At 42.4% G+C, this 17,299-nt stretch overlaps 1 protein-coding gene across 2 annotated transcripts in view; it reads right to left on the bottom strand.

The window, feature by feature from the left end:
* The window catches only part of AK7 (adenylate kinase 7), an 89,563-nt gene that overhangs the window by 6,697 nt on the left and 65,567 nt on the right, over positions 1-17,299 (bottom strand). For both annotated transcript variants that reach the window (XM_037831914.1, XM_037831915.1), the window contains 5 exons: positions 14,006-14,134; positions 13,168-13,297; positions 6,366-6,494; positions 6,033-6,101; positions 1,817-2,014 (listed from right to left, as the gene is read on the bottom strand). In XM_037831914.1, coding sequence (XP_037687842.1) covers positions 1,817-2,014; positions 6,033-6,101; positions 6,366-6,494; positions 13,168-13,297; positions 14,006-14,134 — 655 coding nt within the window. The remainder of the gene's footprint in view (positions 1-1,816; positions 2,015-6,032; positions 6,102-6,365; positions 6,495-13,167; positions 13,298-14,005; positions 14,135-17,299) is intronic.

Below are 17,299 nucleotides of genomic sequence, written 5' to 3'. Positions count from 1 at the left end.
ACCACAAAAAAGAAGCAAAAATGTCATTTATGCCACTTTTTCATTGCTTGATCTCAGATATTTAAATGGATTTCTCTTTGCTTCCTCTAATAGAGTAATTACAATGATAATGTCACTAAATGACTTAAAACATTTGAACCCTTGGAGAACTTACTGAGAGGGAACAACATTCCCACCAGCTCTACCTCCACCCTGACGCTGGGGCAGGGAACTGCTGAAGGGACCAGGGTGGACCTCTCCCCCCCCCCGGGACCATCACAGTTGTCCTAGCAGGGATGCCGAATGAGGACTGAGAGTAAGTCAAGTCCAGCTCTTGACTTGGCACGCAGTGTAACAGGTAAACTCCAGGGCTGTAGGTGGCCTTAGTTCACTCCATGGACCAGAGATGAGAGGGAGAACAGTGGCCCAGGGAGAGAGAGGGGAGTCCAGAGACACAGAGAGAGAATACGGTTCCCAGCACCTCCCCAGGGTCCCCTTCCAGATCCATCCAGGCTGGGCTGCACACACAATGCAACCAGCACGTGCTGCTTGCTCATTCGTTCCCCAGGCAATCTTGTCTTTCTCCATGTTTCTCACATGGGCTCTCCTGATCTTCCTATAGATAACTGGTTGGGCTGTACTGAAAAATAACAATCACAATATTTTTCTGGAACTGGTTCCCCATTCTTTCCTAGTTCTATAATTATATAGTGCAAACCGATTTCTGCATCAGTAGGCACAGAATCCTTAATGTTGACACATAAAACATATGTCCAGTGTGTGTAAGCACGCCAGATGGGGCAAAACCCAGTCACTGCCTAGGGTGCAAAATAGAGATGAAGGATTTGCAGGTTTATGAATTGTGCTCTTTCATATTTCTTAATAGCACATCATTTTATGCCTTTGTGTTGGTAGTAGTAGCAACATTAATAACCACTCGTTGAACTCCTTCAGTAGGCCAGGCACTTTATATATATGTGTTTTCTCTGCCATTTATAACAATTCTACAAGTCATGTATTATTCTCTTATTTTGCAGTGAGAAAATGGAGGCAAGGCCACACAGTTAGCAAAAGTGGAAGTGGAATCAGCTCCCCCGCCTCCTGCTGACATTATCCCCTCAACTCTAGGCCTCCAAACACGTCAGGTCTGAATCCAGTCCTATCTGGGTAGAGAGAGGCCTTGGGTGGCTCAGGGGACTGGCCTGACAAGTGAACTCCCACAGGGCAGGGGACTGGTGGTTTCTCTCCAAACCCAGAGGAGGAAGCAGCTCAAGGTCCAGCAAGCCAGGGAGGATGTTCAGGGATTCACCCAGCCAAAGGGACTGGAAAGATCTACAGCAGCTGAGATTTGGGGGCAGAAGCAACAATGACGCTGGTGAGTTTGACGAGAGATCCTATTTATTGAGTGCTTCCTTTGTGTTAAGCTCTGAGCTGTGTTCACAGGAAGGAAGGAGGAATCTGTCAAGGAGAGGTTTGCTTTCCTGGGTAGTTGCAGGGGTGAGCTGGCCAGTCTGAAAGCCAGGAGAGGCTGGGGAAAGAGCCAGGAATGCTTAAATGGAAGCGGATAAGGGGTGGAAGGGATAGCCCAAGGCAGCCTGCAGCCAACACAAATTTCTTTGAAGTGCCTTACTTTAATTTAAAATAATATGCCAATTTGGCAATCGACTTCATAACATATCCGTATGTTTTCTTACTGGGATTGTAGGGCCAGAGGACCAGCACTCCTCTGGCCCTACAATCCCACTAAGATAAGCTCTGGGGTTTGCCAGAGGGAAGGGGCCCCTGACACCCAGCAGTGGCTCTTAACATTCAAATTATTCTTGGGTGACTTTCATACCAATATGTATTGGGTGGATTTCAAGTTCATCGAAATAGTTGAGGACGGTCTCGTCGTCAGTGTTAATGTCCCGGAAGTTGCTCAGAGCCCGGAGGAACCGGTCCTGGCTGTAGTGGGTCCCCGCCACGCTGCTCTCGGGAAGATTCATCACCCGCTCCTTCAAAAACTCATCCGAGGCGTCGAGTGAACAAACGAACTCTGGAGAGAGGAGAAGTTCCTGAATCGACACACTGACAGCGGGGCTAGTTAGCAAGGTGCTGGTGAGGGGGCTCCTGCTAACCACTGCCACTGGTTATCTGCCGGGACCCCATGTTGCCCCAGAGGGCCTGTCAAATTGACCTTCTCTTGGGGAATAAATACAGGTAAAGCACCAGAGTTTCTAGAGACCACCCCATGAAGCTATCCAATTGATATTCTGTGTGATTATCCTCTTTTTTGTCCCTTTCTCCCTCCTTCCTTCCCCTCCTTCCCTTCCCCCTTCCTTCCTTTTAATAAAAGAAGAAGGAAATATAAATGGCAAATCTCTCCTAACCCTGTGACATCATCATATTCCCAGCCAGTCCCCCTCAGCTTGCCTCTCGTAGCCCAGTATCGCAGGTTCCCGAAGAGACCCATGGCCTTGTGTGAACTGGTGTCTCGTTTGCCAAATTAATGAAAACCGGGACTCCCCTTGGGTTTTAAACTTCCATGAATCCAGCTCTTTCCTCACTCAGTGCCATTGGCTAGGAAACCTCTGTATACGTACTGTGTGGTCAGAGCCCATCAAATGTCTGACCCACAGTAATGAGAGTGATCATTTTACCCCATTTGCTATTTTCTTTTAAACCATGAAAGCAGCTCTTTAGCTTCTGGTACAGGTTCAGTGGATATTTATTGAGGGAATGAAGGATGAAAAGTGCTGATCCATGAAATAAACTTGTCAATGAGAGTATTTTCAAGACATTCTCAACAATGGAATCAGAGTGCTGAGATTGGCGGTGAAGTATACCATAAATAAGAACCTGCCAAAGCTTGGGAATGATTTCATATTTATTATAAAACAAATTTGGTTCCCCACAGAATGCCATTCTCACTCACTGGCACTCCGATAGGCTTCCCTGAGCAGGGGATGGATGTAAGGGTACCAGGCAGGGCACAGGCTAACAACAGCCGAGGACTGAACTTGTGAACTAAGATCCTACACATTCCTAATCATCATCTGATGCTGTTACTTTTCTGACCTGTTTTGTTTTGCTCATCTTCAGCCATTTGATTTTCAGGAGCAGCTACATTTTGAAAAGGAAGGGAGATGCCCAAACTGCAAATTCTAAATTACGTCAAGACATTCCCTGGAAATTGAATCTACTTCAGCTCCATGGCATCAGACATCTAGAGAAAAACTTAATAGCTCTGTTAATAATCTAGACATTTTAAAATACGGTACCATATGTTTTCCAAGAGTGACTGAGAAATGGAGGAGTCCAGTTAATCAAATATTGCAGTGAGTGACATACTTAGGCTTTCAATTTTCAAAGAACTTTTAATATGATGAAATACACTTCCCACTAGAATGATGTATTTTTTTTTTAAAGTCCTTTCTCTTTTATGATTCAGAGAGAACATCAGGATCTTGCAACATCTTGGGATAATGATTCAGGACATCTACTGTCCCTGTACTGGCTAACCATGGATAGCAAGTAACAGATTTCTGCCTGATAAGATTGCACAAACAAGGAGGTCATTGTATTTGGCTGTCCGGAGTCATGTGAAAATCCGTTTTAATTAATTTTTCCATATTCATCAAGTAGCACAACTATAAATTTGTTTCCTTTAACTAGAAAGATCCAAAAAGAATCAAACTGGATATAGGCTAACAGCAGTGGTAAAATACCATGATTTCTTCTCTTTTTTTATTAGAGAAGTTGTGGATATGTGGTAAAATTTTTAAGATTGCACTCTTTATGCAATTGTTTTACTTCCAGGAGAAAGTTTCCTTTTCTTTGTTTCTTCTCCAGGAATCTTGATTTGTTCTGTTTTGTTTCTGTTTTGCCTCTACAGCTTTCTACACTCCTTTCCTTGTCTCTAGTTGCTTTTGCCTGGAGGGCAAATTCTGGGAGGAGGGTCACCCTAGGAGGATTTTCCCAACTCAGTATTTCCAAGCCAAAACAGGGTCAAGGATCCATTTAGGGGGCACAGACCGGCTCCAAAATGCCCTGGGGAGGGGATCAGGAAGGGCACCCAAAGCCTCTTTGACAACTCCCCAAATCCCCATGGAAACAATGGCTGCCACCATATTTGTCCAGGGTGGGTTGAAAGCTGGTACCCATGGATCCGAATCCACTAATATAAAGCTGTAATCAGTGATCTGCCATGCCCCCTCACCCCACCCCTGTTCTTAGGGAAGAGGATTTTCATGTCCCTTTCTGACAGCAGCAGCCAGCCAAGGACTGGATTCTGAGGCAGCCACTGTGTGGAGAAAGCAACTCATTGTTCTTTCCCATGGTTTATCAGCCTCTCCCTCCTGCTCTTCCTTGGATGCTATGCACTGTTCTTCAGGCCTCCAGAGCCACAGAATAGTTGTTTTAGACAGTTCCTTCCTGTTTCAAGGCTGTTTTTGTGGAAGGACTGAGTCCTGGCGTTCCCTACTTCACCATCTTCCCTGGAAGTCCCTCCCAAATTCAATACGATGATTTCTTAATGAGAGACAATACCACATAGGATTGGATCACCATAGATTTGACAGTTTCTCACTCAGAATCAAACGTGGATGCTCTGAGTTCTTTCAGGAAGAGAGAAAAATAAAGACAATTTCTGGAAAAAGAGTCATTTACTAGAATAGACTAAATATGCCAAACACATTACATCTTAGACATGTTTGAACTGTGTCCAAGAAAGAGAGGGCAGCCCAGTGGACCGTGATCAAGGACCACTCATCCTTTTACCTCTGAGTCCCCACTTCCTTCTCTTGTGGATGGTTTCTCTGACTCTGTCTTGTGGAGTCAGGGGGGTGAGAAGTGTTTGAAGGTAAGCCTGCCACTTGGCAGCAAAGCAGACCTGGGTAAGTCCCTGGGCTTTCGCTTCTGGATCAGGCAAACATGGGTGTAATTCCTGGCTCACAGGGTTGTGGAAAGGTTCAATGAGATCATATCCTTTTTATCTGGTGAACGTTATCTGACTGCTTCAGCAAACCGTGGGTTTTGCAATGAATGAGCTTTGCCCAGAAATGATGGACAGTGTCTGGTTAGCTGGAGTACTCGCCTTTATATTCTGACCTTTTTCTGAAGCTGAATACCTAAATGAATGGGAACTTTGAGGCAACCATCCCTTTGGCAGTTCGTGTGTCTACCACAGGTTTCAGAGCCCGCAAACTGACGTAACTATCCGTCTCCGAGGAGGACTCTTAGCTGGTGGTCTCAGTGCTTCCAGAAGCTTCTGCACAAGCTGTGCTTGACCAAGAGGAGGGGATAATTACAGCCACAAACTGATTCCCTTGGGGACTTCTGCACAGTGAGCAAGCACTTCCTAGTTACAACCTTGCTCTTGTGCTGAAAATTGTCTTTCCTGTGTTTACCATAGGATGCAAAATTATTCCCCACGATCAACCCTCATGCAAACGCATTAAAAAAACAGCATCAACAACAACAACAACAAAATAATTTTTTAAAGTTCATGGCAAGGTCATAAGAAACGCCTGTTAGGTTCTTGGCAAATCCTATTGTGCAGAACAAGTTGTTTATGCTTTACTTTCAAGAATATGTTGCAAAACCTCGTGTAAATACATGATGAATTGAAACTGCTACGGTGTTAGGTGTTAATAGTACCCGCCCAATCTCCAATCGGGATTCTGAATGTGTTCTGGAGAAGTTGGTACCCTTAGCACCCTTAACAGGGCAGGGAAGGAGCCGTGGTAAGCCCGTCCTAGATGGTCTCATCACCTGACTCAGATGCCTAAGTATTAACAAATTTGCTACTGTCTGCTTTGTTATATGAGAGAGCTGCCGCAAAGAGTGTTTGCAAATGGAGTTTTATACATTTAAGAACTTTAAAATCCCTGATGTTTACCCTCAACATGTTCACTAGTTTGGAAACACTAGTTTGTGTTTACATGTATCTTTTTATTTTTCCTGAAAAAAGAAAAATCTCCTTTGTTAAACACAAAAAAATGACTGTTTTGGCACAAAATAGATATTGATGGCATTCCTTTAAATGTGATCTCAGAGAAATGTTTTAAACTTACCAGGTATGATTAGTTTATCAAAGGGAAACATTTTGCCCCTGACTTCTTCTTCTTCCTCATCTTCTTCTTCTAACACAAGAAAAACAAAATATACATTGTCATGTTTGTTAGCATTATTACTAGAGATCTCAGAAAAAAATTCAACTATTTTAACCAGCAGTCACTAACAGAAATAGGTCATAACCATAAGTAGGAGACTTTTAGAAAAATACTTTTAGGAATAGCCTCTCTGATTTTTTTTTGTTTGTTTAATTGAATGACTACTTCTTTGAAACCAAAGGTGCAACTTATCTGAATATAAATGCTCAATATAAAAAGAACATTCAAACTTACGACTGAACAGGTCTTTTGCTTGATCATAGGTCTTTGGGTATCCATCCAAAATGTAACCTTGATTCCTGCAAGGCATGGATTTTAGCTTTTCTTTCATAAATCTATTTATATATTGATCTTCTAGTCTGCCTAAAAAAGAGAAAAAAAAAATCACTGTGGAATCACATTCTACATGGAGGTTATGTTCTAAAGTCATTTTGAACATTGTTGGGTAATTAAATTTACTATTGAAAATCCCTTAATTTTGTCCTTAAAAAATGTTTTTGTATTTTGAACACATCATGTTAATTCTAATGCACAATAAAGGAGGAGCTTGACTACAAGAAAGAACAGAAGCAAATGCTGATGTCTGTACTTTCAAACTCTTCTGTTATCATAACTTTTGGGTTAAAGTGAATGAAGAGAAAATGGAGAAATTCAGAGTGTTCCTCCTTGAACGCAGGGTTTCCTCAATTCTGTTTTGATATTACACCTCTACCACCTTAATACATCATAATTAATGCTTGCATTGTGAGAATTGAGATAATATTCATGTAGGTTGCTAGCACACGATTTGTTAATGGTAGATGCTCAATAAATATTTTCTGCAAATTTATTGCAAATTTTATTTGCAAATAAAATAAAAATTAAAAGATACTTGTAAACACAAAATTCCAAAGTAGTGAATGTGTTGGTAAATATCAGGGATTTTAAAGTTCTTAAAGCTTTTCTCACCCTCAAAAGCACTGTTCTCTTTAAAGCTGCAGAAGCAAACTTGGCTGCCCATGCACCCTCCTACCTGTTCCAGTTGGCATATTCCCTACAGCCCCCACCCCACCTCCCACCCACAGTTCCCTCTCAAGCCCCAAGCACTGGGTTCCTGGAATTGCTTGGGGATATAGAGGAGGGAGGAGTTCCTTCTAAAATTGGCACAGTGGTTAAATGACAACTTGATGCAGCTCCACCATAATATTCAGTTATCGTTCCATTGTAATTATGGAACAGTCGTCATTTTTAAGGCACAGACCTGTCCTGATATTGTTTAATGTAGACAATATAGTGAGATAAGCTTGGTGTGGGGACCCAGGGCCTGGGCTCCCCCTCCCTAATGGGGAAAGAAGCCCCACAGCATGTAGCAGCCTGCATGACTGGGACAGAAGTTGAAGGACAGCAGACCTCCTCAAGGAAGAAAGTATGTACAGATGGTATCGTAAAGAAAGCCTTGAAACTCCCCTCCCCTGATCACTGTTGATAAGAAACCTCCAGACCCCTGTGTCACCAGGCTCTGCTGAAACTCTGTTCTCACACCCTATGGAATGTCTTTGTCCCAAACTCTCCCTTGGCACGCCCCATCTGTGAGGAACTCTAATTCTATTTTCCAGCCAGCCACTGCCAGGAAGAACTCTCTCCTGTCAGTAAGTCCTAGTAAACCCATGTCTCAATCTGTCCCTGGCATGTTCTTTGGTCTTAGGGCTGTGCCGATCCAAGCCTTTCAGGAGCTGGGTTGGAACATTTGGCAGGTTAGAGAAAGTGATCTCTGAAGTCATTTCCAAGGTTGTAGTGTTTTTTTAGTTTCTTTATCAGTGGGTCAATAATGTAAAACAGTTTTTGGCCATAAGTCCCTTTTTTATTACCCTGTGAATGACAACAAAATGATCTAATTAAAACACCTCTCCTTTCTACAGCCTTTCTTTGTCACATAAATCATTAGAAAAGAATTAAGTCTTTCAGAAATGAAAATATTATGGCAAAAACAAAAACTAATCCAAGGTGTTATTTACTGTAATAGAATTTCTGAGAATGATTTTGCATTACTTCCCAGTAAGGTTCACAGCAGTGCAAAGAAATAAAGCCAAATAAAAACATGTCAAGGGATTCACTAATATTCAAAGACTAGTTTTATTTAAGCAGTCTATTTTCCTCTTTCAAAGCCTTCATTGTAAAGGAAAGGTGTGTACTCAAAAATCTAGCTGTGGTCCCCTGCAAGGCATCCCTTGGTATAGTTCAGGCTCTGAGTTTTGCCATTTGTTTCTGTTTCACTCAGGGTGAGAGTATCCAGTAAGCAAGCAAGAAGGGGCAGCAAGCAACTTTATGATAGTTACAGAACGCTGTAGAGGTATTACCCAGTACTCAAAGCACCAAACCCATGTGACTTTTTCTAGAGTACTGTGACTTCCTAGAAATATACCCACAGACCTTAGGCCAGTGCTGAGGCGACTGCCACTTCTGCTTTAAAACAAATGAGCACAGCCCTCCAGGATGGCTTTTAAAATGCTCATACTGCTGTTTTTGTTTGTTTGTTTTTTTAAAGATCTAAATAGCATTAATTTTAAGTCTATCTTTTATACCAATAATATTTAAAGTGCTAATATTAACCTATGTTGATAACTATTAAAACACAGTTTACAAATGGATAGCCGCAAACCAGGATTTAGAAAGAATTCTCGCATGGTATATGCACACTGAAACTGACACATTTACAGAATTTCTCCCCAGCTTTTAATTGTCAGCCTTTTAAAGTTGAAAGACTAGTCCAGTGATTACCCGGAATCCCACCATGTAGACTGAATAATGCCACAATGCTTTTGAAATACATAAAGTAAGCAAAAAGACCCTATAATTAGTGCCTTCTACAGTTTTACAGAGATGTTCTTATTCTGGTTGCTCTCACAGGGGCCGATCAGGTGGAATTATGACACAGGACAGGGATCTGCTCACTGCGGGATTGTACAACCTGTCTTGCTGGGGTCATTGGAATCATATTGGGTCACATGAGGGAAAAGGGAGCTACCCTGTGTCCTCAGGCTCTGGGACTTCTGTGTAGCTTGTGCAGTGGGTCCGAAGGTCTGGTTTTGCTCAAACATAATAAAGGTCCATGTTCTAGTTTCAGATAAATATGGATTAGAAGGCTTCGGGGGACAAATTTGAGGAAGAAAAAAATACCTTCTCAAGGTTAGAGAGGATTGCATGGACTATGCCAATCTTGTAGGAAGAGAGGGAGTGGGTGGGAGGGGTCGGCTGCTGCTCCAAGGACTTCACCTTTGATATATAAAACCTAGTGGGCCCAACATGGAGACCCCATGCTAAGCCCACAGTCAGCAACACCAAAAACCTAAGCTGGTTCCTATTTCCTGTAAATGCTCAACTTGTCCAGAAAGCCAAATTTAAATACAGCTGATCAGTTATTGACAGCTCACTTCCTCATCCCTAGAAACCACCTGCTCCCCACTTTGTAAGACTCCCCCCAAAGTAAAATGGAAACTTAGCGTCCGCCAATCAGAACATTTCCTCACTCGCCTCTGCGTTCGCTCTCCATGAGCTTCTCCTTCCACCCCCTGGGTGAGGCTCCTTTCTGCTTTCTGAATGCGATGCCATCCGATTCACGGCTTGCTCAATAAAGCTGTGAGATCCTAAAGTGCATGGAGAGTTTTTCTTTTATCAACTTCCCCCCAAAGACAACTTCCTCTGCTCTCCCCCAGTCCCCCACTTATGTCTCTCCTGACAGGAGCTGCCAAACCAGTTGCCCTGCCTTGTTCCTGGGGGAAGAACAGAGCCTCCTGCCAGGCCCGTCTTGAGTTGGAGAATTCACGGGCTGTTCTCAGCTCAGCACCGAGGCCTCTGTTATTCTCTTCTCCTTGATCACCTCCCTGGGCACGAGAAGAGCTCAGGTGGCGCCTCACGCTCTCCTGTCACGCTAACCCCGTGGATAAGATTTTTGGCTCCTTGCAAAGATCGGTTATGTACGGCTCTGTCGAGACTGTATGGCTTTAAAGGGTGCTGAGGGTTTGTCTAGTCCCGTCAGCCTGAATCCTAGACGGTCCCGCCTCTCCTCCAGGGGGCAGCACGGGTCCTGGCCTTACAGCTCACACCCAGGTGTGTGTACCCAGCTCCACGTACACCTGTGGGTTCCTAGGGACCCCCAGCCCCCCACCCCTCAGTGTGACCTTGCCAGAGTGCCTTCCACAGGTGTCCCCATGAAGCAGTGTCTTATCTCGGAGCCAGGACTCTGTCATAATATTCTAAAACCAGAATAGTAATTCCTAAATCCCTCCAGGGCCCAGCAGAGGCAGTTATTTCTCAAAGTATTAATCAGTGTTTTCTGTGTTATGACCCTTTCCCTCTGGGATCCCAAATTCCATTCCACCTGGCCCAGGCCTACGCCACAGCACAAAGACTCAGGAATCAGCCGGGTTAAGCAGAGACTCAGGCATTTGCAAACAGAACCATTTTCTTCACCCCCAAAGACTAGATTGGACTGGTTTGGGGAAGGAGGATGTTGAGGGGAGGGTGCCCTGGACTTAGAGAAAGGCATGGAGAGACCTCCATCCTTGAAGAGGGGTGGGGAGAAGCAAACTTAAGTAGTGAGGACCAGGGACCAAAGTGGACCCTCCTCAAGCCAGTCACTATCAAAAAGCCCTGGACACCTGGACATCCCCAAGCAGAACACAGCTGATGCTGACACCTTGTAGGGGATGCACATAGGAATGGAAAACCATGCCCCCAACCAATGTGGAGATGAGCAGCCAGGAAGTGGACCATCTGGAGGGGCAAAAGGGTGGAATGTGAGATGATCAGAGATGGAGAGGGCAGACAAAAGCTTTGCCTTGATGAAACTGCAGTTGGGAGGCTGTGGTGGTTTGAAACCATATGTACACCAGAAAAACAAGTTCTTAAAGTTAACCCATTCCTATGGGTGTGGACCTACTAGAAGTAGGGCCTATTGATGAGCTGCTTCAGTTAAGATGTGACCACCTCAATCAGAATGGGTCTTCATACTCTTACCGGAGTCCTTTATAAGACAATGAAATTCAGACAAAGAAAGAAAGCTATGGAAGCAAGAAGCTGAAAACAACAAAACCTGAAAGAGAATGGAGGGCCCAGTAGATACCACCATGCCTTGACAGGTGGCAGAAGAGCCAAGGATCACCGGTAGCTGGTCTTTGAGAAGAAAGCATTGGCCCGATGATGCCTTGATTTGGACATTCTCTCAGCCTCAAACTGTAAGCTAATAAATTCCCACTGTGTAAGCCCCCTTTTCATGGTACCTGCTTTGAGCACTCCAGGAAGCTAAAACAGGAGGTCCTCAGAGGACAAATCTGTGAAAGACCCACCGAAGCACAGCATGAGGAAGAGACCACTGGTGTGCCATCTGTCACCCAACACCAGCTTTCAATGGAGTCATTGACATATGTCTCTGTCCTCCTCCCCTAATTCCCACTTGCCCTCAGCCCAACCCTGGAGGGTCAGAAACAGCCACCAGCAAGATAGGAGCTGGAAGGAAGAGAAGGGAAGCCAAACCTGCTTGAGAGGATGGCAAGGGGGAAAAGCTCTCTTGGAGAAGAGTCCAAACTATTGGTTATATATTGGACTGGACGATGATACCACTGTGGCCAGTTTGATGAAGGATCTTGACTGGCTTAATATAAAAATGAAATGTTTTCATTTTTCTGATAAATTCTACTGACTGTGCTTCCTTGCTGGGTAGCAAGCTCACTTAAAGACATCTCAGTTCTAAATGTAGTAAGTAATTATTTGATTGGAATAGACTTCTTAAAGCATGAATAAACAAAGGAGCCACTCATTTATTATCTAAGAGTTTCAATGGGACCAGCCTGAAATTTCATCCAAGGATGGGGAAAAATATAATCCAGAGTTTGAGTTTAAAGTGACACCTTACTGTGATTAGTTCGTTCAACAAACTGGTTTCAATTACCAAGTGAGTGAGAATATTTTTGCATTTATTTGTACTTCTTCCTCCATGAATTATTGGTCCAGGTTATTCATCCATTCTTCTACTAAGTATTAATGATTTTCTCAATTTGCCTGAGGATTTTATATAGTGAGGATATTAACTCTTTGTTATATTGGTGGTTAATATTTCTTTCCTGGTTTGTCCTTTGCTTTTTAATTAATGATTTTTTGATGCTAATAAAATATTTATGAATGCAAATTTCACCTTTTTTTTAACTTTAGAAAGTCTTTCTAGTCCAAAAACCAGATAGTCATCAAAATACTAACAATGATTTTCTTTGGTGGGTAGAAGTATGCATGAGATTTTTTTGTTATCATTATACTTTCTGTGTAATTTTTTTTTCTTTTTTTAATGCATTTTATTGATATATATTCACATACCAGACACTCATCCAAAGTGTATATCAGTGGTCCACAGTTTCATCATATAGTTGTACATTAGTCACCACAATTTTTGAACATTTTCATTACTCCAAAAAAAATAAAAATAAGAATAAAAATAAAAATAAAAAAAGAACACCCAAAACATCCCATATTCCTTATCCCCCCCCCATTATTTATTTATTTATTTTTGTCTTTGTTTTCTTACTCATCTGTGCATACACTTGATAAAGGGAGTGTCAGTTGCAAGGTTTCCGTAATTACACAGTTACACTGTATAAACTATCTAGTTACACAATCATCTTCAAGGATCAAGGCTACTGGATTATAGTTCATTTCAGGTGTTTCCTTCTAGCTATTCCAATACACTAAAAACCACAAAGGGATATCTATATAGCACATAAGAATAACCTCCAAAACGACCTCTCATCTCTATTTGAAATCTCTGCCATGAGATATCTTGAGTGTGTATATCCCCAAGTATGTTTCCAGCTACATATCCCAACCATTCCAGAAGATTTCTGTCATTTTTCCAATGCAATAAAAAGTGTCGGATATGGTTCTGTCCACCCTCTGTTTTGAAAGCAGTGTAACTCTAATGATTCTAATGGTCACAGGCAGTCCTTTTATAGCCAGAAAAAAAGGCCACTGTTAACAAGACAAGCACGGCCCCCTGCTGCGCACGCATTACCTGCGTTCTGCTCCATGCTTTCCTTGACGCCATCCAGGAGCTCCTGCGCGTCTTCCACATTCTCCTCCTCTTCCTCCTCTTCACCTTCTTCTTCTCCTTCCCCTATTTCCTTAGGTGTGATAACTGACTCCTGCATACCACAGGAATATTCAAATTGGCTGATGCCCACATTGGTTTGCTACTTACAGATCACCTGGTAAGGGGTGCAGGAAAAAGGAGTTGGGGACCCATTTAAGGAATATACCCAACGACAGTCATCACATAAGAGTTTCCAGGAGGTCTGTGTCTACAAAGACACATAAAGGGTCTCCAGGCTTGTCTTAGTCTCTTTTAGGAGAATAATACATGTCTATGCAAATGCCAGAACTGATTAAGATCAACACTTTTCCAGCTATGAGACTGAAACTTACCTGAAGAAATCACATTTTATAGAGATCAAGGTTTTTAATCATCATTTATAGAAATGTACCTTATTATCCACCATTTATACTAAAAGGATAACAAGTATTTAAAAAACAAACATACTGATAATACCCTGAGAAATGTATTTCAAGAATAAAAAACCTAAAAATGCTCCAGTCAAAGAGAGAACACAAGATATAATTTGAGCAACAGCAGAGACAGAGTAAATTTCAAGGACAACCCATGAAAGATGGTTCCGTTTCACGAGGAAAGCCCTATGGGATTCCATGCTTTCATAACCGGGGCCAACAACAAAATCCAATTAAGATAGCAAATCTCTTTGCAGACTGACATGTAAAATTAGTTGCTTCTCTATTACAAGACTAACAAGTTTTTAAGAAATTAAAATTCTAAGGAAAGTAGTCAGAAGTGTTACCAGTTTTGCAATGGCTTCAGAAATGACATCCTTTATTTTAATGTGATGCAGCTTGTAGTGCTTGCACAATTCTTCAGCAATACTGGATTTTCCCACAGCAGGAGGACCAAGAATACAAATCTTGATGGGCTGAAAAAGGAGAATCAAGAACATACATAGCAAGCTCTGAACAACCTATAAGGAGACAGAGAGTTTTTGTTTCAGAGATGTGCCTTTTTTTAAGGTTTCCAGGTCCAAGGGCTCCCTCCCACAGGTTACTTCCTCCACTGCCCACCATCTTAGTCCCTGCCACATTATCACCAAAGTGTCTGCTCTCCAACCAGATAATGACTATTCATGTTCATTCATTCTAATAGTGAGAATCTATTAAGTGTCTACTATGCGCACTAACCTGGGCATAGGTTATACAGCAGGCAAAAGATGTGCTTGAGAACACCTCAAAAGGACTAAAGAACAGACTACTCAATCAGTCCAAGCTACCAGTTTTGTGCTTATTTGTGCTACCCTCATAAAGAGAACCAAGAAACAGAAGAATTCCTGGCCCAGTGGGCCCCTTGTTACCTCATGAATACAGTTTCTGTACTGAACTTGGTCTTTAATTATACTTTTCTTTTTCACAAGGTTAATTTATTCTATTTTTTCAAAATATACCCATTTAAAAAAACATTTCTTCTGTTGCAAAACTTGCTTGAATGTTAAAGCTGTGCAGCATGCATAATCTTTGAGTTACTGTTTGTTTATAACAGAAATCAAGAAAGCAATTTCTTTCAAAATGGTCTAAAGAGTTGTGAAACAGAGACCTAGTATTTTGCAAGGCAAGTTAATAAAAAAACAATGCTAATGAAAAGAATTCCCACTGGCAGAGTGTTCATATGCTTAAAGATGATATAATTCCATCCATTAAGTTGGTTATCATTTTTATTATTACCATTTTACAGACAAGAAAACCAAGGCTGTGATGGAAATAAGCAGGGACATTGGAGCAGTGAAAATGAATGGACCCTCTCTGGTTGGGCAGCACTTTCAGGACGATGGTAATGACCACAATGGTAGGCAGTGGAGGTGTCAGCAAAAGCAGCTCTGGAGTTGAGTCTTGACAGGTAAGGCTGGCGTCCTGGGTGGGCACTCAGGAGCTTGGTGAATCCGCCATGGCCTGAGGACCTGCTGTAAACTGGGCAGGTTCACATACCTCATTTTGTCCACACACCAAGGACGGATCTATCTCCTGGGGTGGGGTCCACCCTATCCAGGTACAAAACCAGAATGCCAATTTAGTCATTTATAATGAGAAGTATAACTGCCACCAAACCCAAAATTCTCCAAGTCTGGTAAATTTACCCCTTTGGGTTTCAGTGGCTGAGAGATTCCAAATGGAGTCACGAGGTCACTCTGGTGGACATTCTTATGCACTATATAGATAACACCTCTTAGGTTTTAATGTATTGGAATAGCTAGAAGTAAATACCTGAAACTACCAAACTCCAACCCAGCAGTCTGGATTCTTGAAGATGATTGTATAACAATGTAGCTTACAAGGGGTGACAGTGTGATTGTGAAAACCTTGTGGATCACACTCCCCTTTATCTAGTGTATGCATGGATGAGTAGAAAAATGGGGACAAAAACTGAATGAAAAATAGGGTGGGGTGGGGGGGATGATTTGGGTGTTTTTTTTTATTTTTAATTTTTATACCTATTCTGCTTCTTTCTGGTGTAAGGAAAATGTTCAAAAATAGATCGGGGTGATGAATGCATGATTATATGATGGTACTGTGAACAGCTGATTGTACACAATGGATGATTGTATGGTATGTGAATATATTTCAATAAAAGTGAATTTAATTTAAAAAATACAAAAAATATATATATACCCTTTTGGGCAGTTAGGTGTGGGGGGCCAAGTCTTAACCAGGGGACTGCTTTATGAACTTTAATCAGAACAAGGAGAGTAGAGGCGTTGACTGTTTAGTGGCATCAGGTCAAGGTGACTTGAAGCATCTGTCTCCACAGCAGGGATGATTCTGCTCTGCTAAAGGAACAGGAATCATGGAAGTCCATGGCTTGTGACTCCACCTTCTCTGGACATGGCTGGTAGGAGCACTACCTACACTGGTCATGGTAGTGCTGCCTGTTGTATGCTGCTTTGGCTGACCAGCACCCCTAGGAAAACACACACCTTTTTTTTTTTTAAAGATAAGCTTATTCCTTCCATCATGCTCTTTTCTGGTCTGGCTCATCCAGAGCCATATCATCTGTGCTGGTTTTGAGTTGTTATGTACCCCAGAAAATGCCAGGTTCTTTCAATCCATCCCTGTGGGTGCAGACTTACTGTGGGTGGGACCTTTTGATTAGGTTGTTTCCATGGAGATGTGACCCAGTGCATTCAAGGTGGGTCTTAATCCCCTTGCTGGAGTCCTTTATGAGAGGATAAAAGATGGATGAAACTCAGAGAGCCCAGAGAAGCTGAGAGAGGAAATCCAGAGTTTGCCCCTGAGAAGCTAAGAGAGGACCCACAGATGCTCGGAAGGAAACAGCCAGGGACATTTGGAGAGAGCCATTTTGAAAGCAGAACCAGGAGAGAAAGACCAGCAGATGTCGCCAGGTGCCTTCCCATGTGACAGAGGAACCCTGGACACCAGCAGCCTCTCCTCAGAGAAGGTATCTTCCTCTTGATGCCTTAATTTGGACATTTTCATGGCCTTAGAACCATAAATTTGTAAACTAATAAAACCCTATTGAAAAAGCCAACTCATTTCTGTCATATTGCATTTTGGCAGCTTCAGCAAATCGAAATATTTTCACTTTAAAGTGTCTTGTCATATCTCTGCCTTAACCATGTGCTGTTTTACTGTTGACCCACAGAGGATAGCACTAGCTTAACCTCTTGAGTTGGGGTGGGGTTGCCTCAGGAGAGTCTCCGAATAAAGGCACCATGCACATCTTAAATTCGTTAAAGGATCAGTTTCTTTTGCTAATGTTACAGCTTTTAGTCAAGTTATTCTTGACTATGGGTTTTGCAAGAGGGAATGGTTCTCAGGATACAATGGTGGCACTATCCTTTGTGTGGAGCTTGTACAATGATAATCATGATTTTAATGGTATCTTTTGCACATATGCCACTTCATAGTTTTCAAAACACTTCCCATGTATAACCCACTTTCATCTTTAGAATTGCTTCCTTGAGATAAATTCTAAAGATCTGGACAAGTGCTGCATGTGCCTGAGTTCAGAGAGGCAGGTGTGAAGTGTAAGGCATGTGGGCTCTCCAGTTGGGCTGTTCTAGCTAGATTTGCAT

This window comes from Choloepus didactylus, chromosome 4, assembly GCF_015220235.1.
Source record: "Choloepus didactylus isolate mChoDid1 chromosome 4, mChoDid1.pri, whole genome shotgun sequence".
NCBI lineage: Eukaryota > Metazoa > Chordata > Mammalia > Pilosa > Megalonychidae > Choloepus > Choloepus didactylus.
Note: the sequence above shows the minus strand (reverse complement) of the source record. Positions and strands in the feature narration are given on the sequence as shown.